At 51.4% G+C, this 21,486-nt stretch overlaps 2 protein-coding genes across 3 annotated transcripts in view; one reads left to right on the top strand and one right to left on the bottom strand.

Moving 5' to 3' along the window:
- Positions 1-17,987, bottom strand: part of OGDH (oxoglutarate dehydrogenase) — a 32,771-nt gene extending 14,784 nt beyond the window's left edge. The window contains exons 1-4 of one of the 2 annotated variants that reach the window (XM_083880297.1): positions 17,883-17,987; positions 14,298-14,546; positions 7,196-7,384; positions 4,043-4,133 (exon numbers count right to left, since the gene is read on the bottom strand). In XM_083880297.1, coding sequence (XP_083736423.1) covers positions 4,043-4,133; positions 7,196-7,384; positions 14,298-14,519 — 502 coding nt within the window. In that variant the 5' untranslated portion in view covers positions 14,520-14,546; positions 17,883-17,987. Of the gene's footprint in view, positions 1-3,821; positions 3,925-4,042; positions 4,134-7,195; positions 7,385-14,297; positions 14,547-17,882 lie in introns of both variants that reach the window. The other variant, XM_083880296.1, reaches the window with a different exon arrangement.
- Positions 17,988-19,483: 1,496 nt separating this feature from the next.
- LOC310920380 (interleukin-1 beta-like) lies at positions 19,484-20,934 on the top strand. The gene is made up of 6 exons (XM_083880327.1): positions 19,484-19,552; positions 19,638-19,686; positions 19,769-19,958; positions 20,062-20,232; positions 20,342-20,487; positions 20,574-20,934. The coding sequence occupies exons 1-6, from the start codon at positions 19,512-19,514 to the stop codon at positions 20,784-20,786; spliced, it is 810 nt and encodes a 269-aa protein (XP_083736453.1). The 5' UTR covers positions 19,484-19,511; the 3' UTR covers positions 20,787-20,934.
- The last annotated feature ends 552 nt before the right edge of the window (positions 20,935-21,486 follow it).

Below are 21,486 nucleotides of genomic sequence, written 5' to 3'. Positions count from 1 at the left end.
TGTTTGTTTTTTGTTTTTTGGTTTTTTTAAATAACAAAGAAAAGACAAGAGAAAAGGGAATTTGGTGGCTCCAGCCCCACCACTCCTCAGACTGAGTAGCCCTCGGCAGGTTTTCTCCCTCTGACATTTTCCTCAGAGTGAACTCCTTAATCCAAATAGAGCTTCCAAACCAGAACCAAACCAGCTGCTAAACAAAAGGTAATTAAGAAGAAGGATCAGTTTCTGAGATTAACCATTCAACTCCTTTGAATCACAGCACTGCCACTTAAACTGTTAGCAACTGTGATCACATCACAAAAGCTGACCTTTAAAAGACTTCACTGTTCAGAAATCGGAAAGAAGATTGTTTCCAAAAAAAAAAAAAAAAAGCCAGCAGGATCTGCTTAGAAATTGGCTTTTTCTGCCACAAGCAAGCAATACCCAACCTTAGGCCAGCCGGAGTTGTGTTCTGCACCACTACAGCTCCTTCTCCACTTCCTGAACACTATTTGCAAGCTAAGTTCACCCAGTTACAGTTAGGATTGACTAGATGAGGCTTTCCAAGATAAGAATACCAGAGGAAAATCTACTCAGTGTAAATAATACTTATAGCAAGATAAAAAAAAGTCTTTTGCTAAGATCTAGCAATTTGAGTCTGGGGTTCTAGCATGAGACACAACCCCAGCATGAGCTGGCAGCTGCCACTACTATATCTTGCTCCCAGGACTCGTTATTTCCTATGAATTCATGGATTTCTGGGAAGCAAATCAACACCACAATGTAGCCACAATGACAAGTATTTTAATATGAAAGCCACAAAGGAGCAGAGATTAAGCTTAAGGGCTTGCTCAGACAGGAGAGAGATCCCATACTGAAGTTCCTTCCAGCCAATGCATATGGACTAGCTACGCCCGAACGAATGCTTCCCGCCACAGTGAGCCACACCAGGACACACTGCTTGGCTTGTGGCAACTCAACCTGGGGAAGCAGGAAAAATGGAGCCTGGACAGCTTCCCCCAGATGCTGTTACAGCTGTACACTGCTGTCAGTGGGCTGGCTGGCACTGCCAGGGAAGACTTGTTCTTGGATCACATTGGGCTCTGCGTCCTCTGAATTCCAGGACACGGCTGGAACACACCTGGCTCCTGAGGAACCAGCAGACTCAGCAGCTCTCTGAGCTGACTTTCTGTCTGTGAACTGACCTTCCCCTGAAGCAGACCTGTGAATTTAATGTACATGTGGAGAGCAGTAAGGAGCAGTGTCTCTCAAGTAGGGTTTAAATCTTCCATCAATGGAATGATGGGCACCCTCAGCCAGATGACACCACTGAGTGTTGCAGTGACATGCTGGAGGGACAGGATGCCATCCAGAGGGACTTGGACAGGCTGGAAGAGAGGAACTATGGGAACTTCATTAAGTTCAACAATGCCAGATGCAAGGGTTGGGGCAATCTCCAGTCCCAGCATGGATGGATGGAAGGAAGGAGGGAAGGAAGGAAGGAGGGAAGGAAGGAGGGAAGGAAGGAGGGAAGGAAGGAGGGAAGGAAGGAGGGAAGGAAGGAGGGAAGGAAGGAGGGAAGGAAGGAGGGAAGGAAGGAAGGAAGGAAGGAAGGAAGGAAGGAAGGAAGGAAGGAAGGAAGGAAGGCAGGCAGTTCTGTAGAAAAGGACTTTGAGGTCCTGGTGGATAAGAAGCCAGACATGAGCCAGCCACACGCACTGATAATCCAGAAATCCATACACATCCTGGGCTGCATCGGAATTGTAACCAGCAGGCTGAGAGGGGCATTCTATCCCTCTGCTTCATGCAGGTGAGACCCCCACCACTGCTGCCTCCACCACTGGGCTCCTCAGGGCAAGACAGATGTGAACCTGCTGGAGCAAGTCCAGAGGAGGCCATGGAGATGCTTGAAGGTCTAGAGCCGCTCTGCTATGGAGACAGGCTGGGAAAGCTGGGGGTGTCAAGCCTGGAGGAGAGAAAGCTCCAGGAGATCCTGTTTGACCTTTCAGTCTATAAAGGGACTTGCAGGAAAGAAGCAGAGAGACTTTTTACCAGGGTGTGCAGTGCCAGGACCAGGGACAACGGTTGCACACTGACAAAGGGTATGTCAGTAATTTGACATAAAGAAGAAATTCTTCCCTGTGAGGGTGGAGAGGCCCTAGCACAGTCTGCCCAGAGCAGTTGTGGATGCCGCATCATTGGAAATGTTCACAGATTAGACAGGGCTCAGAGCAACCTGGTCTAGTGAAAGGTGTCCCTGCCTGTGGCAGTGGGGTTAGACTAGTTGACCTCTTAAGCTCCCTTCCAACCCAGACCACTCTGTGAGTCTACGACTTCCTGAGCAGCACAGTAACTCTGCTCCCAACACCCAGCTCTCTTTCCTGCCAAGGGACAGCTGTCACTGCCACCACTCACAGCTGACTCGCTCTGGATTTCATCCAGACCCTGCTCTACTCTCAAAAGGGATACACATCTACCAAGCATAAAGTTTCAGGCTCTCCTCTCCTGCTCTGCTTCAGAACTGTAGTGCCCACAGCAGAGGCCAAAAGCCCTGAGTTGGAAAAGCCTTCCCTCATCCTCTCCACTACCCAGCCATGGTGAGTGGCTTTAAGTTCACCTAAAAAGTCTTCCTGCTTCCCTAGCAGTGGTGACTATGAACACTTGTGTCTTCTCCCACAGCTGGGTTCATAGCCATCATCTCCCCACCTCCTGCCATCAAAATATCTCAGGCACAGGAGACACTCCAAGCTGGAGCTGGATGGCTCCTGAGGTTCAGCCAAGGGTTGGTCCTCCAGAGAAACATGTCAGAGTCCAGACTGTGGGATGAAGCAACTTCCTCATCATCCAGTGAACTGGTCCAATCAAAACCTACTCCCTTCCCTACCACTCCTGGTACACGTAATCCTGTTTGAAGGTCCAGCAGGTCCAGGGCTGGTGTCCTTGTGCTGGCAGATGAATAAGGAATCAAGGTGGTTTGCATGCACCGTGCATTCTGATTGGCTGTTTGGATTGGTAAGGTTAGTAATTATCATTGATGCTCTACTCTACGTTAGGAGCATGAGCATGCCTCTGGAGCACTCAGAATGCCAGGGAATCACCCTGGGAAGCACCAGTGAGGTGACAGAGTTCAGCAACCTCATACTGGCTAGGAGAATGGTAGCAAACTACAGAAATCAGCTCTAAAGCACATGGAGAAGTGCTGGGTTTAAGCACTTTCAGAACAGGATTTCAAGTCCTGGGCACCACACGCTTCTGTACAACACTCATGCAGTTTTCACTCAAACGCATTGGGAGTTCCACCTCTCTACTTGGACAGAAATGCATCCCAAAGCTTCCTTATTATGATCACCAGTAGAGACTCATAGCTCAGTTCTTGGATAAAGCACAGTTAAAGGATTTACAGATGCTGGGGCAAGCTGGAAGTTCAGGAGGGCACCCTCAGCCCTGCAGAGATGAACCCAGATGAATATTCACTCCCCAGCTCTGAGAGTCCTCAAGGGCAGCAAGAGGAGCTGAGAGAACAGACCCCCAGCTCTCACCAACACAAAACCTCTCTGCTTTGCATTTCCAGAAGATGCAATTGCAAACCCTTCTAGGTTTTTGCTTCTGGATGAGGAAGATCAATGATAACACTGATTGGCACTAGTTGAAGAAACATGAGCTGAGTACTGGAGTGACAGCCTGAGGGTGGCAGGACTGCACTGCTGCTGCCAACAAGTACAATTTTAGAGTGATCATTACTAAGGAAACTTCAGACCCCTGGCCTGTGAAGCAATCTACCTATGAAGCTGTGAAAGAGAGGGGAGCCCAAGCAATGCAGCACCAACTGCTCTCAAAGCCCTCACCCAGTTTGTCTGTGGATGTGATAATATCGGCTGGAAGGGAGGAGTCCAGATCTGCATCCAAGATGCCCAGTGGATCGAGTTGTGCTACATGATGCCCTCGAATCTATGAAATGCACCAGGAATGGAAAGGAGAACAGGAACCAAAAGGGAGAGAAAAACAAAAGAGGGGAGGGGTAAAAAAGTTAAATTACATTAGAATTAATTTGCAGAGTAATTCTCACCGACGTTTGGAGAAACAGTTACTGGTGCATCATCAAAATTTACACAACTAATGCCGAGAGGATCAAGCTTTGCAATGTGGTGACCCCTGACCTGGAAGCAACAACACAGATTAGTCATTAAAACAAGTTAATTGAAGAGACACTCCTTAAAAAAAAAAAAAAAAAAAAAAAAAGTTAGAACATTTCGTTCAGAGTTTCCCTCTTTACATTTTCTGCAGAGTACCCCAATTCTACCTTCAGTTGAAGCCTGGAGAAGTTGGGTTTACTGTAACCTACGGCACATAGGAGAGTGCCAGGAGCCATCAGGACTGCTCTCCTCTACCTGACACCAGGTTTGGCAGGGGTACAGGAGGATGGCAAGCTCTTTCACAGCAGAAACACAGTCTAAAGGTCTCCTGATGCTTTTCCAGTGTCCGACTCGAGCAGCTCCTTTCTACAGACTCAGTAACTTCACACTGATGATCTCCTCCTAAGAATCATGGGCATACAAAGAGGCAATTTGCCCAGAGAAGCTGTGGTTGCACCATCCCTGGCAGTGTTCAAGGCCAGGTTGGATGGGGCTTGTGGAGCAATGTGGAAGGTTGTAGTAGGTGTCCTTGCCTGTGGCAGGGGGAAAACAGGGTGAAACAAGATAAGCTTTAAGGACCCTTCCAATCCAAACTATTCTGGGATTATATGAAATTTTCGGATTTTGGCAGATATAGGTGCTCTCTTGCCAATAGGGAGAGAAAACAGCCAGTCCCACCAGCAGTGGCAGCTCCTAAAATGCCAAGGAACATATGTCTGAGGAACATTTGCCTAGTTCTGCAGCAGGTCACAGCATCCCTCTGGAGAGAGAAGCCCACAGCAGAACCTGGAGCACTCTCCTGTGAAGGGGTAAGTGTGGAAATAATGAAAAGCTTTTGCATCAAAGGAGTCCTGACAGCTCCTGGCAGCAGCAGTCAGGCCAGGAATTCCTATGCTGGGTCTGAATCCACACTGGGTGCCACAGAGAACAGGAGGTAATAAGGAGTTCTGGGGTTTTGCTGCCACAGAGGTAGGTACCCATGGACAGATTCCAGCACATCTCACTGGGAAAACTCAGGTCATCTTGGTGACCAGCACTCTCCAACTGGTGAGCCACAGGTTATTCCTTGACAGTTTCAGGCTCAGCAATGCTGGGAATAGGGCAGGAAATACAACTGCCATGGTACGGGGTGCAGAGCCTTCCTTAAAAGCAACACCCTGGGCAAGCAATCAAATCTGCTACCAGTTAGGAAAAGCACTCGAATACAAGTGGATTACTAAACCTCTTGGACAAACTAGACACATTGATCTGACCTTATTTACCTATGCATTAACGCATTCCTATTCAGAGCATCCCATTGAGATTTTAGGATGGGACTTTTTTGGTTTTACCAGCCAAGGAGACTGGAATCAGCCATCAGCATTAAGGCAAACCGTGAAGAAAGCACCATTACCCCTTGCTCTCTGCAGGGCCAGGTGACACCATAGCCTTGAGCACTGATGGCCACAAAAAAGCTCTTCTGGGCCAGCTTTGTCTGTGAACTATTTGCTTGTCCATCTTGCAGCAAAGGACAGGGGTGAGCCCATCACATAGCAGTCAGCAGGATGGAAGCTCACCATGCTGCTCCCCATGGCCAGAATGCTCTCAGCGGGACCAGGCGGCCACTTAGTCCAGCAAACAGCTTTGAGCTGGGGACACCTGATGGCTTACAGATTACCTCAGCGTTTTGCAGGTAACACAGAAAATCTTCAAATCAGTGTGGAAGCAAAGAAAACACCTCTTTGCCCACAGGAGCCACGCTGTTTGTTAGTGTCCATATGCAACACGAGCCAAAACAAGGAACAAGAAAGGTGCTCCAAGGGTTGGAGCCTCTCTGCTCTGGAGTCAGCTGGGAAAACTGGAGGTGTTCAGCATGGAGAAGAGACAGCTCCAGGGGATCCTGGAGCCCATTCCAGTGCTCTAAAGAGAGCTGGAGAGAGACTTTGGACAAGGACTTGGAGGGACAGGACATGGGGGATTGGTTTCCCATTGCCAGAGGGCAAGGTTAGATGGGGTATCGGGAAGAAATTCGTCGCTGTGAGGGTGGTGAGCCCTGGCACAGGTTGCCCAGAGAAGCTGCGGCTGCCCCATCCCTGGAAGTTCAAGGCCAGGTTGCTTCCATTGGCAAGGGCTGCCTGAGAGATGGCAGGGTGGCCATATCTCATGGAACTAGCCATGCAGGTCCTCACAAACAGGTCCCAATGCTGACCTCAGCACCGCAGTTGCAGTGGCAGGCACAGCAGGGACACTGTCATGGAGCCAGAGAGCAAGGCCAAGGCTGGGCAGACCTTTGGACTCTCCCAGTGCTACAGTTCCTGCTGTAACTCACAGCCTTTTACACTGGATTTTCCCCATACCTCAGCAGGAACAACTGCACAGCACAGCAATGCTTCATCACAAGAACAGGTGAGAAGCTCACAGTCACAACTGCACAGCATCTGAGTTCATTAACTTCTCACCACAGCCATCATTACAGCCCCCATACTTGATAAACCAGAGCACAACAAAAAGTAAAAGGATAACACAGATGTACAAACACATTTAAATGTTCTCCAGAGTTAAAATACTTGCTGGCCTTCCCCCAGCCAGAGGATGTTTCTTTCCTGCTCCAAACTTATTTCTCCCAGAAGGCTGACTTGTGAGCATTAGTCTGAGCTGCAGCCCACCAGCCCCACAGGCTACTTCCAGGTTGCAAATCACATGGAAATGTTTCCTGACCTTTTATTTTAGGACATCTGAAGTTCTATCAGTAACAGGGGGAAGCAGGATGGGTCCTCCATGCCACTGGAGGACCCATGGCAGGAGCCTCTGGCACAGAAGCAGCATTTCAGACAGCAGCAAACTACCCAATGTGGAGAAGACCTCCCCCTCCCTGCCACCCTGTTTGGATGACAATAGCTTTAATCTTCCTCTTGTCCAGCAAAGCATCAGCTGAGCTTCTGCCCCAACAGATCAGCTGCTCCTGTTCCAAACAAGACAGCCCAGCTCCTAGACTGCATGCTCTCCATGCAAACCCATACATCGCTTGTAGTAACTCCACCCCACCTCAGCCACCGCAACCCCCTCTACAAAGGATGTGACCCTCCCTTGGCACAAAGTCCCCTTACCTGATAGGCCCTGATGAGAGATTGGACTGCAAGATGGTCCTCCACCAGTTTATCCACGTTAGGCTGTGCCTGAACCAGGGACTGGGCTTGGGACAGGGTGGAGAGGCTGGTAGTCAGTGGAGGGGGGCTTTGGTAAGCAGTGCCTGGAGCAGCTCCAGCATTGGCGTTGCGAAAAAAGATGTCCCATGACTAGGAAAAAGGAAAGAAGAGAGGTGACCAGGGTCTTCACTTGCAGTCCAAACACCTCCTCAGTCAAGGTTACCGAGGTCTCAACTTTACTGCCAAAGCAGAGGACAGAGCTGCCTCCTCCCCTGTGCCTCAGCTCCATGCAGCCGCCACTGAAGGCGCCCACCTGCCTTGAACAAAAGAGCACTAAAGCTATCCCACTATTGCAGTTAAATCACCATCCAACTTCCCATCCATCTGGATTGTTTCTTTTGGCATGAGGCCAACACCAGAGCCACCCCTCCCTTGGCAGTGGCACCAGGACAGGACACAGTGATACCCCATCCCTTGCCTCTGCTTTGGGAACCACTGCTCTGAGCAACTAGCCCCAGCATGGACTTCCAGTTCATTTCCTTCTCCCCAGGGGAGGCCACTGCTCTCTAAATACCCCCAAATTTTCTGAAAAATATTTCTGCCCTGTAATCAAATACATACCTTCCTCTTTCCGTGGTCTGAATGGCTGAAGACCTAAATCCCAGCATAAACTGTGTTATTCAGCCCTCAACCAGCAATGTTTTTATTTTTCTATCTCTTCTTCAATTTTCCCCCATCATTTTGGTGACATCAATGACAGCACTACAGAGGTACTCCCATACCAGCTCTCCCGTGCCCAGAACGAGGCAGCTGCCACCTCTGTTCCTGTTCCCTCTGCAGATAGGCATTTCTAGATGTTAAGAAAACAAATCAAAACACTGGAAAAAAGCCTTGCACAGACTTTGTGTACTTTCGTACTTTGTGTACTTCGTCATACTTTCCCAGCGCTGTCTGAAAAGCCTGGAAGTGTCCCAAGCCAAACCCAAGTTAACCAGTCTCCTTGCAGAAGCACCAACAGATTCAGGGAAGGAGAGAACCTGGCTGAACCAAGTCCAATCTACATCCTCCCGTCATGCTTGTGCCTCATCTCATGTGCCACCAAAGGATGAGGACACAGCAGAACAGCAGCTGTGTGCCAGCACAGACCTAGAAAGCTAGCAAGAGCAAACAAATCCCGTGGGATTTGCATGCTGGCTTCAGCCCATGGGTCTCCCCACCGACTGGGAGCTTGGCATCCTGCACCTCGGAGAGCATCAAATACAGCCTTGGCAATCGGAGATGGGTGGAGCCCAGCCACCCCCAAAGTGCTTAAATCAAGTAGAAAAGTGCCCTCAAAGCAGGGGTTGCTTGGGGCTGTCAGAGTCTGTCCAAGGATGTGATATGCCTCACGACTGTCTCTGATGGTTGGGGACTGGGACCCCGGACTCTGAAAGGAGCCCCTGGCCTGTCTGAGGTGGAACGTTTGCCAAGTCTCGGAGGACTGGTATGCATCTCCATGAGAATGGAGTGCAAGAACAATGGAACTGGTCACAGTGGACTGAGCCAAGGCTGCCTGTCCAAACTGGTCTGTCCGTACCAGAGGTACTGTTTGCAGCTTGTTCCCGAGCACTCAACCTCAACACAGGTGGTTCCCAGTTTGGCTCTGTGCCCCTCACTTTGGTCCCCACCTTGACCAACCTATAAAAACTCTGGAGACCCCCGCTCATTTTTGTGTACACCCCACTGGAGAAGATCACGTCTATAGGCATCTCTAAGCCTCAAGGACTCATCCCTCCACGTTGGTAGCCATAATCCCCTTCCCCTCTTTCTCTATCTTTCTTACTATTCTTTATTTCTCTCCCCACTATTGCATTTGTTGGCACTAAATAAACGTGCATTTTTGATTAAGTAAACTGAGTTGTCTCTCGCTGTGTCTTTTGCACTCTGAGATCCTTAAAACCAACCATCAGGTTCCCCGCATATATTTGCAGAGCCTGACAGGAGCAGAAAACAGTTTTTGTCCCCTAGAAGCAGGGTGGAGAGGACTGAAAACCTGCCCTTTGCTGGAGTCATCCCAGCTCAGCTGTTCCCCCCAGAGCTCCTCCAGTTGCAGCACCCATCACATGCCCAGGAAGGTATTTCCAGTCCTAATTTACCCAAACATCCCATTGTGCCATCACATGACTCCACAAGGTGAATAAATTTAGTAACAGGTCACGCTAAAGGAATATAAATAAGATCTGGAACATTTTGACACTGTAACTGATAAACAATCACTCCTCCAAGGGGAAAAAAAAGGGAAGACAGAAAACACCCAACCCTGTTCTGACTGCTAAAGGAAATTTCAGTAGGAAAAGAGGGAAAGCTGCTTTTTCTTCCATCCCTTCTCTTCCCTTCCCCACCCCAGAGCTCCTGGGTGCCCCCAAGGCCATCAGCCTCTGCAAAGGGAGGGACAAGCATCCAGGGATGGGCTGTGCCCTTGGGATGGAGAGGAACCTGGCTGGTTACTTTGCTCGTTGGTTTAAGGTTGTTTCATGTACTGGCAAACAAAGGCAAGAGAAAAGGAGCACTTATCAACCTGGGAGGTGGGTGGGGACAGGGACAGAGGCAGGGGTGTTGCCTTTATAACCTCCTCTCTTCTGCCATTCATACATCTTGGAGTTGCAATTAGTTTCAGTTTTGGAAGAAAAGATTCACTTTAAACGCTGCAAACAAGTGGCACAGGCTGGGTCACCTTGGGCACTTTTACTGAGTGCTTTATTGCTCCACAAAGTGATGTCTGGATAGCACGGGGCAGGCTAGGGCCCTGATAAGTGCTTTCAACCTGCTGTGTGGTTTTGAATTCAAGAGAATCCAAGAGAATCCCTATCCCATGGGTTTCTGAGGAGCATGGAGGTGCCTCTGGAGCTCACATCTACCATGGGAGAGGCTGAACAGCCCCATCAGTGTTATCTGCCTTATCATGGGAAGGAGAACTTTGCCTTAATCTAGCACTAGCCAAAGGTAAACAGCAGTAATAAACTTACGGGGTTATTCCTCTCTGACTTCTCTGTGCAATGTAGCAGCTGCTGTGAACACTCCACTCCCTTTTATACCCTGTATAGATGCATACAGGATATAAGATACATAGATATACATTTTGGGTACAAGAGAGCTCAGATTCAGGGCAATTTTAGACAGTCCTACAACTACAACACAAAGCATTAGCCTGGTCTGGCTTTCCCAGAGCTCGTCCATGCACTGGCAAAGTGGGATTGGTGAACCAGCTGCCTGCCACAGACCAGGACAGTTCAGGCTTTAGAGGGATCCTGAGCTCAGTTCTATGAGTGGTGCTCAGGGCACGCTCTTCTACTGGGAACAGTCCCAAACCAGCTCACCAAACCAAACCAGCTCACCAAATCAGACCAGCACCTTCTACCAGATTCAGCTTCTGAAGAAGGGTGTGGCTCATACTCTTGTGCCCCAGCTTGGAGGTTAGGCATGTACAGCAAGGGAAGAGGGGTGACATTTCCCATCCACTGCAGGCACTGAGGGTGCTTCAGGCTGGGACGTGCATAAGAGACACAGTTCCCACCTCCAGCTCAGGCTGCTTCCTGCTCCTTCCCCTGCCACAGGCTTCAGAAGCATTAACCCTGCTTGGCATGGTCCGCGGGTCTGACAGCACCTTCTGCTCCGGCAGGGAGAAGAAGATGAACATCGTAACTTAAGGCTGCAGGAGGAGGAGGAGGAGTAGCCTGAACCAAATTTAAGGCAGGTAATCTTTGCTTAGAGCAGGCAGTCAAGTAGCAAAGGGTTCATGCTATGCACATTGCTGTCTTTTATCAACCTAGACAAGGACCTTCAGTTTTCAGAGGTGTGATGGAGCAATCAAACCCCTTTCAATTTAAAATCCCAAACACTGGCAAGTTAAGGAGTCTGTGTTAAGGGCTGTTTCATGCCTAGATCCACGGCGAGAGCTGTGCCCCTGTCCTCCAGTTCAACCCAAACTCCAGGGCTGCTGCTTAGGGAGGCTGAACCATGCAGCTACCACCCGCTTGCAGCGACAGCTGTTTGGCCACCTTCCCTGAAGCACCCATGATGTTGCTTAGGGTACAGGGAGACAGTGTGGGCTGTGCCAAGCACTCAAGCTGGTCAAATGGAGGGCAGGAGGATGCTGTCCCTACTTCCAGGAGATGCAGTCCCCGGAGCAAGCAGCACTTACGCTGTGGCAGCCCACTGGCACTCATCCCCTCCTCCTTCTCCTACTCTGTTCTAATTTTTATTTTTCTATTGTTGTTATTATCCAGCTCTGCTCATCGGACTTGAAAACTGGAGTTCAACTAAAGGATTCCATGCAGAAAATGCAGTAAAATAACCTAATTTTTACCTTCCTCATTTTAAGCGAGCACTAAAGCTTGTTCTGCAATTTAAACCCCTGGTATCTACATGGAGGAAATGCATTCAGTGTACTCAGCTGGGACCATCACACCAGCTGGAAGCCTCAAAGGTTTTTGGTGACAATAGTGAAGACACTCCAGCTCCTCCCAGTTCGATGTGTCCCTCCTCCCTGGTGGGACATAGCACAGCAAGGAGCAACTGGTCTCTGCGCTACACAGGGGTCGAAAAACCTCAGTCAAGTCCCTGTGACAGCCTGACTCCTTCCAAGAGCTCCACCCTAGAATCTGACCCTCCATCTGGCAGGATGGAGGCCAATGCTTATCAAGGACAGGAGGGACACCTTCCTCCCCCAGGGAGGGCACACAGGCTGATGAATTACAAGCCAACACGACCAGAGATAGCTGCAAGTCCAGCCTGAGCACAGCAGCTCAGCACTGCAGCAGGAACAAGGGACCCATGAAAAAGTGCAGAGAGGACAAAGGAATGCAGAGAGCAGCTGGGAAGGAATCTTGGTAAACAGGTCACTGGAACGAGATGGAGTCTGCACAAGAGAGAAGGCCTAGAATGAGGCCAAGTGCACCAGGAAGCACCAGCAAAGTCCACATCAACACATGCATCAAGCCCACCAGAAGTTTTGGGACCTGGAGCAATCCAGCAATCCCATTCTGTAGGATCACAGAATGGTTTACGTTGGAAGGGACATTCAAAGGTCATGTAGTCCCATCTGCCTGCTCCAACTCCTTTTTACCAAGCAGGACTCCAACTTGGTTTTGTTGGAAAAGCAGTCCCTAATACTTGCTTTTTCCATCTGAGTCTCAGGATTGCTCCCTGGGAATGGCAAGACCTCATTTCATTTATTTCATTTCACTTCACTCCATTCCATTCAGTGATCTTCCTGTTGTCACAAAGGAGTCTCAGCCACGCAGGGGGAAAATTCTTATGTCAATTACTGCACTGGTCTCTGAGCACTTGGAAGTACTTCCAGAGATGTTGATTTCCAGTGGGTCAGCCACCCAGAAATCACGCATTTGCAATTTTTCAACATAAACACTGGACTTGGGACCTGGAGAGGTGCTGAAAGCTCCACCCTCATAAGGGCTCAAAATCTGACTGATCAAGGCCCCAGGTGACCTGGTCTGGCCATGAAGGTGGATGTCCCTCACAAGCTAGAGGCCACCTCCAAGCTGGATGCCAGGGCAGAAGCTCCAGAGTGTCCTTCCAACGTTAATTCTCCTCCAACTTCTTCAGCCAAGTGTGCACATGCCCTGCCAACCTACAGACAGGCTGACAAGTCACATTAATGAGACAAGACCAGAAGCAAACCAGAAGTCTCGCCATAGGACCCAAATTCTCTTCCCAGCCAGCTTATGTGGTCAGTCCTGATGTTTACTCTCGTATCTGCTCAGAGTGACTTTCAAGACTGTCCAGAGTCTGGAACCAAAGAGTTGGTATCACACTGTGACTCTGTCAAAGTCATGATTGTGCCTGTTGCTGGGACAAGGTGGTGTAACCCTCACTTGTTTTTAAATCAAGCTACAGTATTTAAGCTCATGGCTTTTAATTCAATATCCCACCTCTGAAGGAGGGGTTGTACCCCGTGCTTGGGCAGCTTTCACGTCCCTATTTGGCAAACGGCCCCAAACTAAGATGTTTTGTGATTTCCAAGTCTACAGTTTGGCTCAGCCACTTGTTTCCCTCCAAAGAAGCATGATATCAACATTTCTGTGAAAATCCTATGTTAAGAACTTTAGCACCTTCATTTTGGATGGGTGGGATCAGTGCCATTGAAGACACATCAAAACTGCCATGAGTGCTGGAGCATAGGATTCTTATACCCTCAACTGCTCATTCACTCGTTCTATTCTGGTCTGCACATGGCTCATAAAGAAAGAAAATCCCTGCTCCACATCAGGACATGTTCAAAACTGTCCTAAAAATCCCCTGGGTAATGCTGAGACTTAGTCATTGGAGGAACAGTATCACTGTGAAACACTGAGGATGGGAAAAAAATGATGTCAGGCTTCAGAACACCCTCTCCCACCTGAGCCCTCACCTGCTGGGCTCGGCCTTGCTGGAAGAGCTTCAGGGATCCAGATCAGGACAGACCTCTGTATATACTGCCCTCAGCTGGATTGTTTTCCCAGTTTTAAGTTCAGGAGCAGCTGGTGGGAATTCCTCTGGCCACCAGACCCTGTCCCCCTCCCCGTCTGTACATCAGCAGCCTGGCTTTACACACACAAGCTCAAAGCCAAGCTCAGCTACATCTGCCCCAACACAGAATACCACCCACGGCTGAGACAAAAAGGAAACCAGTCACCAAGTGGAGAATACTCTCCTTTCCCCTTTTCCTCATCCTCCACTCCAGAATCAACCCTCTTCGTGAACTGCCAGAGATGGAAAAAACTCAGCATTGGGAGCTTGCTACAGGTGGATTCCCAGAAGCCATTTCTTGTATCCGCTTTTGATCCAGGATGCTGCCCATGTCCCAAGGCCACGGCATTCCCTCTTGAACAGAAAAAACTCCTCTTGGTTCTTGCTCAAGGAATCACTGCTGTTTCTTTTGGGCAAAGTGAGGCAGAAGGACCGTCCAGAAACATCCAGTCCCTACAGATGAATTCACTCTTCCTCAAGAGGTGGCACTTACCTGCACCCACTGCTCAGACACACAGAGAAGTAAAGTTGACATCCTGGCAAGGTTAATCCTTACCTTATGTACACTTTTGGGATTTTCCAGCCAAGCATAATACATTTCCTCCACATAGTTTGAACTAGTCCCAGTCAGAAATGGTTCTGCAGCCACTGGTGCACTGTAGCACCTGAGCTGTTGGAACGTCCTGGGTGCTGCCGGTCTGTGTTGGGAAATTGTTTTTACAGTCTGTGAGGCCGTCAATGGCCTCAGTTTTGCTGCACAAGTCCTTAAGTTAAGCATTTTTGTCCTGTTGCCTCACACAAGTTCCTGTTAAGGGAGAACAGAAAACTGGGTTACAAATTACTGCAGGAAAGCACTGAACACAGACCATTCCCTCCCCCAAGCATGGAAAACCGAGCTTAAGATCAGTTTTTAATTTGGATTAATCCATCCACCCAGTCCCACAGCCAGGTCCCTGATGGTTTGGAAATGCAGTTTTCACTCAGTACACTTGGTATGGCCAGGGCTGCCTCTCCCATCCCTAGCAGCATGGCATCATCATTTCTCCTGTCACAAAAGTGCAAAGCAAATTGGTCTGATCGGTACCCAACACCGGCCTCAAACGAGCCGCTGCCACTCCACACCAAAGCCACCCACATCTCTTGATTTCAGCTTCTTCCATCACTCTCCTTCCCAGGTAGGTCTGGACTTCCATTTCTCTGACCACTCTGCTTGGCTGAGGTTTTCTTCTTGGTCTGTTGTGACATGCACCAGGATAAAGCCGGGAAGAAACTATGTACAGGGAAAATTGCTTGCAAAGTAGGGATATAGCAGTGCAAAGCATTTGAGAAGTGGGGTCAGGAAAGACTGCTTCTCCTCAAAAGCCCAGCCCCAGGAATATCAGTGCAGATGAAAGACCCAGAGAGGGGCTCTCCCCTGCTCAGAGAACCCAGAGAAGTAACCTGGAGCCAGTGTTTGACCTTTGAGAGGTCCCACCTTGCAGCTTTCAGTAGGGCATGTACTGGGAGGCCTGGGGTTAGCCTGGGGGTTTGCCATAGGGGTGGCCATGGCATTTTACACACATGCAACCAATCACCACAGCCCAAGGAAAGCACTGGAAACCATCCTGAAGGAAGTGCAGGCACCTGGACCAACTCTTTTTGGAGTTGCCCTTTCCACCCAGCTCCTCCTGCAAGACGCAAGGCTAGAGGTGACCCAGCTGGCTGGTTTCCCTATCTCAGACCAGTTCAACAAGCAGCAGCCCAATGTCAAAGCAGTTATCATGTGTTCACCAGATTAAAATGAAATTTCACAAGGAACTAGAAAGAACAACATGTCTTCGTGGCCAGCATTTTGCTAGCCAGCCTTCCAGGTTTGTCTTGCTGAATCTAGTTCAGATACTCATCTCTTTCCTGCACAGACCAATAACAGGACCCAAGGGCTGCATCAGGGGAGGTTTATGTTAGATATTAGAAAAAAGGTCTTCACCCAGAGGATATTTGGGCACTGGAACAGACTCCCCAGGGAAGTGGTCAAAGCATGAAGCCTGAGAGTTCAAGAAGCATTTAGACAACACTCTCAGGCACAGGGTGTGACTCTTGGGGATGATCCTACACAGGGCCAGGAGATGGACTTGGTGATCCTTGTGGGTCCCTTCCAATTGAGCATATTCTGTGATTCTGTAGTTCTGGCTGCATGGTATAACAGGTGCTACACTTCCCATTGCAAACTGTAAGGTTTTGGTTCAAAGAGCTTGAGGAAGACCCAGAGTCACCTGAATTCAGACAAAGTGTTTGACAGATTTATTCATAGGAAAAGGAGAACCACTTGTTGTTTCCACCCTGCCCACAATCACACCTAGCAAGAAAGGCCAGCAGGTGCAGGACCACAAGTGCCACAGCACTGGGGATTCCCCCAGTTCACCATAATCAAATCTACAAAGCAAAACACACACTGCTCTTTTTCTGAAAGGCTGAGAAAGTCAGGGATGTTCAGCCTAGATAAAAGAAGGCTCCAGGGAGATCTTAGAGACCCTCACAGTCCCTAATGGGGCTCTAAGAGAGCTGAGGAGGGACTTTAGACAGGGCCTGGAATGACAGGGCAAGGGGGATTGATTTCCCACTGCCACAAGACAGAGCTAAACGGGATACTGGGAGGAAATTCTTCCCTGTGAGGGTGGGGAGACCCTGGCACAAGTTACCCAGAGAAGCTGTGTCTGCCCCTAGGTTCCTGAAGTGTCCTAGGCCAAGGTGGATGGGGTTTGGAGTAACTTGGGCTAGTGTAAGGTGTCCCTGCCTATGGTAGGGGGGTGGAACTGGATGATCTTTAAGATCCCTTTCCACTCAAAGCATTCCATGATTCCGTGATATTTCAGAGAGCCAACTGAATCAGGTGCCAGAGCACAGGCATGCATATGGCAGGGGAAAAGCTTTAGGACAGAAGCAGCAGCATCATCTCCAGTTTCATGGCCAGTTTTGGTGTTGTCACTCAGCAGCATCCAGTGACCTCTCTGGAAAACAGTGAGGTTAATGCCAGAGTTCGACCCAAAGTGAGCAGAACTAGCTCCTCTTTGAGGATGTCTTGCAGGAAGGGTTAGCTAGGAGCCTGGACAAAGACAGGCAAGCTTGGAGCTGGGATGATTGAAAGTTGGATCAAAATAGAGAACCAGAAGCAAGGACGTACGAAACCAAATCTGAGATAAAGGATATCAGGGTCACACAGCGATGCAAAGGTCACACTGGGAGCAAGTGTGAAAGTGAGTGCAAGGGGGGCAGCCAGTCACAGCTCAAACCTCACCAAAAGGTCAAACCTCAGGAATGCCCACAAGAGATGACGGGCCAGAGCGCGCCAATAAGCAGATTAACGTGCTAAATGTGACCCACCCGCAGCCGGGATGAGGACGTCAGCCTAGGCAGGTACTTGGTAACGACTTAAGACTTAGGAATACTTCCTAGGTTAAAACCAGCACAAATTCCACCTTCGAGGAAGCGGCGGGGCCAGAGCCACCGGCTGCAGCCACAGCTTATCCAGCACCGGGCACCTTCGAGCCCGCGGCAGGTGCGGGCCTCAGGGCGGGCGGGGGCCGGGGCAGACCCTCTGTGGCCGCTACGCGGCCGACCCAGCCCACCAGAAACCACCAGACATCTCCGCGAGGCACCGCGGGCTCGGACGGCATTCCCCGACCGGACAAACGGAAAGAAGCCCCGCGGCAAGAAGCCCCGCGGCGTGGCCCAAGGGAAGGCGTGGGAGGACGGTGAGGCGCGCGGTAGCGCCGCGTGCCCGGGAAGGGTTAGTGAGACAACCCCCCCCCCCCGCCCCGCCCCGCCCCCGAGAGCGCGCCTGACCTGCCCCCGTCCCGCGCCCCCAATTGCCGCCCGTCACCGCCGCCCGGGCTTGGCGCCCCTCGCTGTCTATAATACAGAAGCGAGCAGCCTAGCCTTCCCATTGGCCTCACGGCTGCCCATCTCCCCACAATCCCGCCCCCCTCGCTCCCCTCCTCCCAGGCGCCCAGGCGGCGCCAAGGACACCGGGGCGCGACCGCGGGCACCCGGCCCAGCGCGGCCTCCGGCCCGACCCCCGCCCCGGTCCGGCGCTGGCCCCCGCTCCCACCCCTCCTGCACGGTGGGGTCCGGCCCCACCGCCCGGCCCTGCCGTGGAACTCACCGGCGAGTCCGTACACCCAGCTCGTGGCCCCGGCTCTGACAGCACCCTGACCACCGGTCCCGCCCCGCCCCGCCCTTGCGTCATCACGTCGCGTCGCCACGCCCGTTTTGCCACGCCCTTCGATCCTAGCCCAATGCGGCGGCGCAGTCCGGCGCGAAACAGCGGGGCGGGGGAGGAGCGCGGGTCGGGGGCCGAGCGCGGGGCGGGTCCGGGCAAGGCGTGGCATGGTATGGCGCAAACGTGTCCTGGGGTCCACTGTAACGGTGTAGGGACCCGTCATGGCCAGAGAACTCTCACCATGGCTTGGACACTCTTGGTATGGCCTGGGGACTCCTGCCATGGCGAGAGAACTCTCTTAACAGCCTGGAGACCCTTGGTATGACCTGGGGACACCCATCGTCGTTCGTGGCTCACAATCCTCATCATAGCTTGGTGACTCCCATCGTGGCTTCAGGACCCCAGCGGCCATGGTGGGGGTGGACCTTGGTGACCTCTGCCATGGCCTAGGGACCTCCACTGTGTGGTGGAGGACCCTTTGCCCTGGGGCACCTCAGGCTTTTGGGGATATCCCACCATGTGTGACAACCAGTGGATGCCCAGCAAGGCACAGGAGGTGCTCTGGGAGCTGTGTGTTTCTGGCAGTTTCTTGATAGTGAGTCATGATGGTGCCAGTCTTGGCCACAGAAGTTATGCAGGGCTAGATGGCACTTTCAGGAAGTGAAACAGGTGCCAGGAAAACACCGCAACAGCCCAAGTCCAGCCACGCACATCCCCAGCCCTCTCAGCATGATGCAATCTCCGGCATGCTGAATGGACCATGAGGATGAGGAGTGTCCCTAAAGGCCATGACTCTGAAGGCCATGTCCCCAGGCTGGCATGAGTGGGCACAAGAAACTGAGCGGACAGATGGGTCCTGCACCCACTGGTGTTGGGGCAGTGAAGACAAGAGGGGTGACAGAGGAGGCACAGCTGGCCATAGCACCAGGGGTCTGGGCAGTGCAGGAAGAAGCCATGGAGAAATGGTGGAGTAGCAGCACTTGCACCACTGGCCTCTTCCGGGACACCCACGATCCCTGGCTCTGACAAGGGTGGATGTCATCACAGCTGGGCTGGGGCTGGGATTGGGGTTAGAGCTGGTGCTCAGTGAGTCCAAGTCTCTGCCGGATCAACGAAATGGCAGGCTGGCACGTGGTCACAGGCCGCACACATCAACCCCAAATATCCCCTCTGCTCTCTGCCCCACTCACCGGCCCTGGAGCATCCTTCTGCTCTGCCCCTTCTGCTCTGCACAACCCAGCTCCAGATCATCTCCTGCTGTGCCCCATACTCTGGTCCTGGAGCATCCCCTGCTCTACTCCATGCTCCACCTCTCCACTGCACTGCTTGGAGGCAACCAACCCCCCAAGCCCTCCCATCTCAACAGAGTAATTGAGCAAAACCGGGCATTGCGAAATCTGGAAATCCCACTCTGACAGCGCTTCCTTCTAGCGACTCTTGAAAACCAGCCACACTGACACCGGGCTCAGAGAGCACCCAAGCAGCACTGCAGGCAGGACAGGCAGCCAAGTGCCTCAGAAGTTTGCAGGTACTGTGAAGTCTCTGCTCAGGACTCTGCAGTCAGTGGCAGCAATGGCATTCGTTCCTGATTTGGACACACTGGAGAACAACAGGTAAGAACAGACATGCCAGAGAGGACTTTGGGGATGTGATGCTGCATTCCTGACCTTGACTTCACCATCTCCCTTTGCCTTTCAGCTTGAACGAGGAGACTTTGTATGGCCCCAACTGTCCCTGCCTGCAGAAGGTAATGCTGGGGTGGTGGGAGTGATGGGGTCCATGTTTTATGGAAGCCAGGCTCTCACCCTTGCATCCTCTTTCTTCCCCAGAAGCCCCGACTGGACTTGGAGGTGACATCACCTGGGGTGGGCATCCAGGTGACAGTGACAAAAGGACACCTTTCCAGGACTTTTCGCCAGGCTGCCATCCTGGTGGTTGCTGTGACCAAGTTCCTAAAGCAGCCATTGCACAACGACTTTGCTGATAGTGACCTTGGCAGCTTCTTGGAAGATATTTTTGGTATGAGGGTGACGTCAGGGATGTTAGCCCAGCCAGAGGATATTCTTGGGGGATACTCTTGGACCTGGGAGCAGCATCCTCCTGACTGTCTTGCTCCCCACAGAGCCCATCTCCTTTGAGTGCATCAAGGGCAGTTACACCAAGGCACCCGTTTTCCGCTACACTCGCTCCCAGTCCTTCGACATCCTGGACATTGACCACAAGTGCTTCGTACTGGAGTCACCCACCCAGCTGGTGGCTCTGCACCTGCAGGGACCCTCTGCTGGACGGAAAGGTGAGAGCATATGCTCCCATCCCAATGTCCCTGTCTCCAAACCCAGGACCACCCAGGAGCCACCCCACAACCCCAGGACCACTCATTTACCTGTGCCTTCTCTCTGCAGTGAAGCTCAACATTGCTCTGTACCGTCCCTGGTCATCGCAGGGTGGTCCAGGGTCTGGAAGGGTGCCAGTAGCATTGGGTATCAAGGGCTACCAGCTCTACATGTCATGTGTGATGAGTGGCACCAAGCCCGTGCTGCAGCTGGAGGTGAGCAGGGGGTCTCACCAGTCTGTCCTCTGTGGGGCTGGGGGCTCCATTCCACCTTGACCCCCATTTCTCCCCCCTGGCTATAGGAAGCTGACATCAGGAGGGATATTGAGAGCGTGGAGCTGACTCGCTTCATCTTCTACCGCCTGGACAGCCCAGCTGAGGGGACCACTCGCTTTGAGTCGGCTGCCTTCCCTGGCTGGTTTGTTTGCACATCCCTGCAACCCCGCCAGCCTGTCGGCATCACGAACACCCCAGACCAGGTGAACATTGCTACCTATGAGCTGAGTGGGCGCTGAGGACCCTGCATCAACCCAACTGGCAGTCACCAGTTTTCAGGCTGTATGTACTAAGTACAACCTCCTGGGACACAACCCCCCCTGCCCATATTTCTCATGTGAAATTAGCAGCTCTGGGCCCCATGGGCTTGAGCCACCCCAATCTGTATTTATTTATTTTTTGTGTCTGCCCATTGCTTTGCTACTTATTTATTGTGCCCCCTTATATATTTTTGCTTTTAATTTGTATGTGGATGGAGGTGGAAATAAAGTTTTCTAGGACGGCATTGCTCAGCTCATTGCTCATGGGGGATGGGGTTATGGATGGGAAAATCATTCTGCTTTGGCTGCTTTTTGGGTGAAAACCCAGGGAGTGGAGGGCCACTCCACAGCCCAGGGACTACCCTGACCCATGCAAGACCCTCCACCACTCTGTCTCCATGCCCATACCACAGCCAGGAGGTGACTGGGGTGGGCATCCCATGGTGGATCCCCAGCAGCCCTGGCAGCTGCCTGGAACTGTCACATCTGCCCCAGCTGCAGCCAGCACATGGCACAGTAGGCCACAGTGCAGCAGGACAGTGACCCATGGCGTGGCATTACAGGATGTGGCATGATATCACATAGTATGATGTGGCGTACCATGTCATGCAATTTCACACCACACACACCATGCCTTATCATATGGTATAGCATGGTATGCCATGGCATTGCATGGTAT

This window comes from Zosterops lateralis (genome assembly GCF_965231275.1).
Source record: "Zosterops lateralis genome assembly, chromosome: 30".
In the NCBI taxonomy this organism is placed as follows: domain Eukaryota; kingdom Metazoa; phylum Chordata; class Aves; order Passeriformes; family Zosteropidae; genus Zosterops; species Zosterops lateralis.
This window is presented reverse-complemented; position numbering and strand designations above follow the sequence as displayed.

Coding starts and splice junctions, on each gene's coding strand:
- LOC310920380 (XM_083880327.1), top strand. CDS start 19,512: ATGGCATTCGTTCCTGATTTGGACACACTGGAGAACAACAG. Junction 19,959..20,061: donor CTTCTTGGAAGATATTTTTG/GTATGAGGGTGA, acceptor TGCTCCCCACAG/AGCCCATCTCCTTTGAGTGC. Junction 20,488..20,573: donor AGCCCGTGCTGCAGCTGGAG/GTGAGCAGGGGG, acceptor CCCTGGCTATAG/GAAGCTGACATCAGGAGGGA.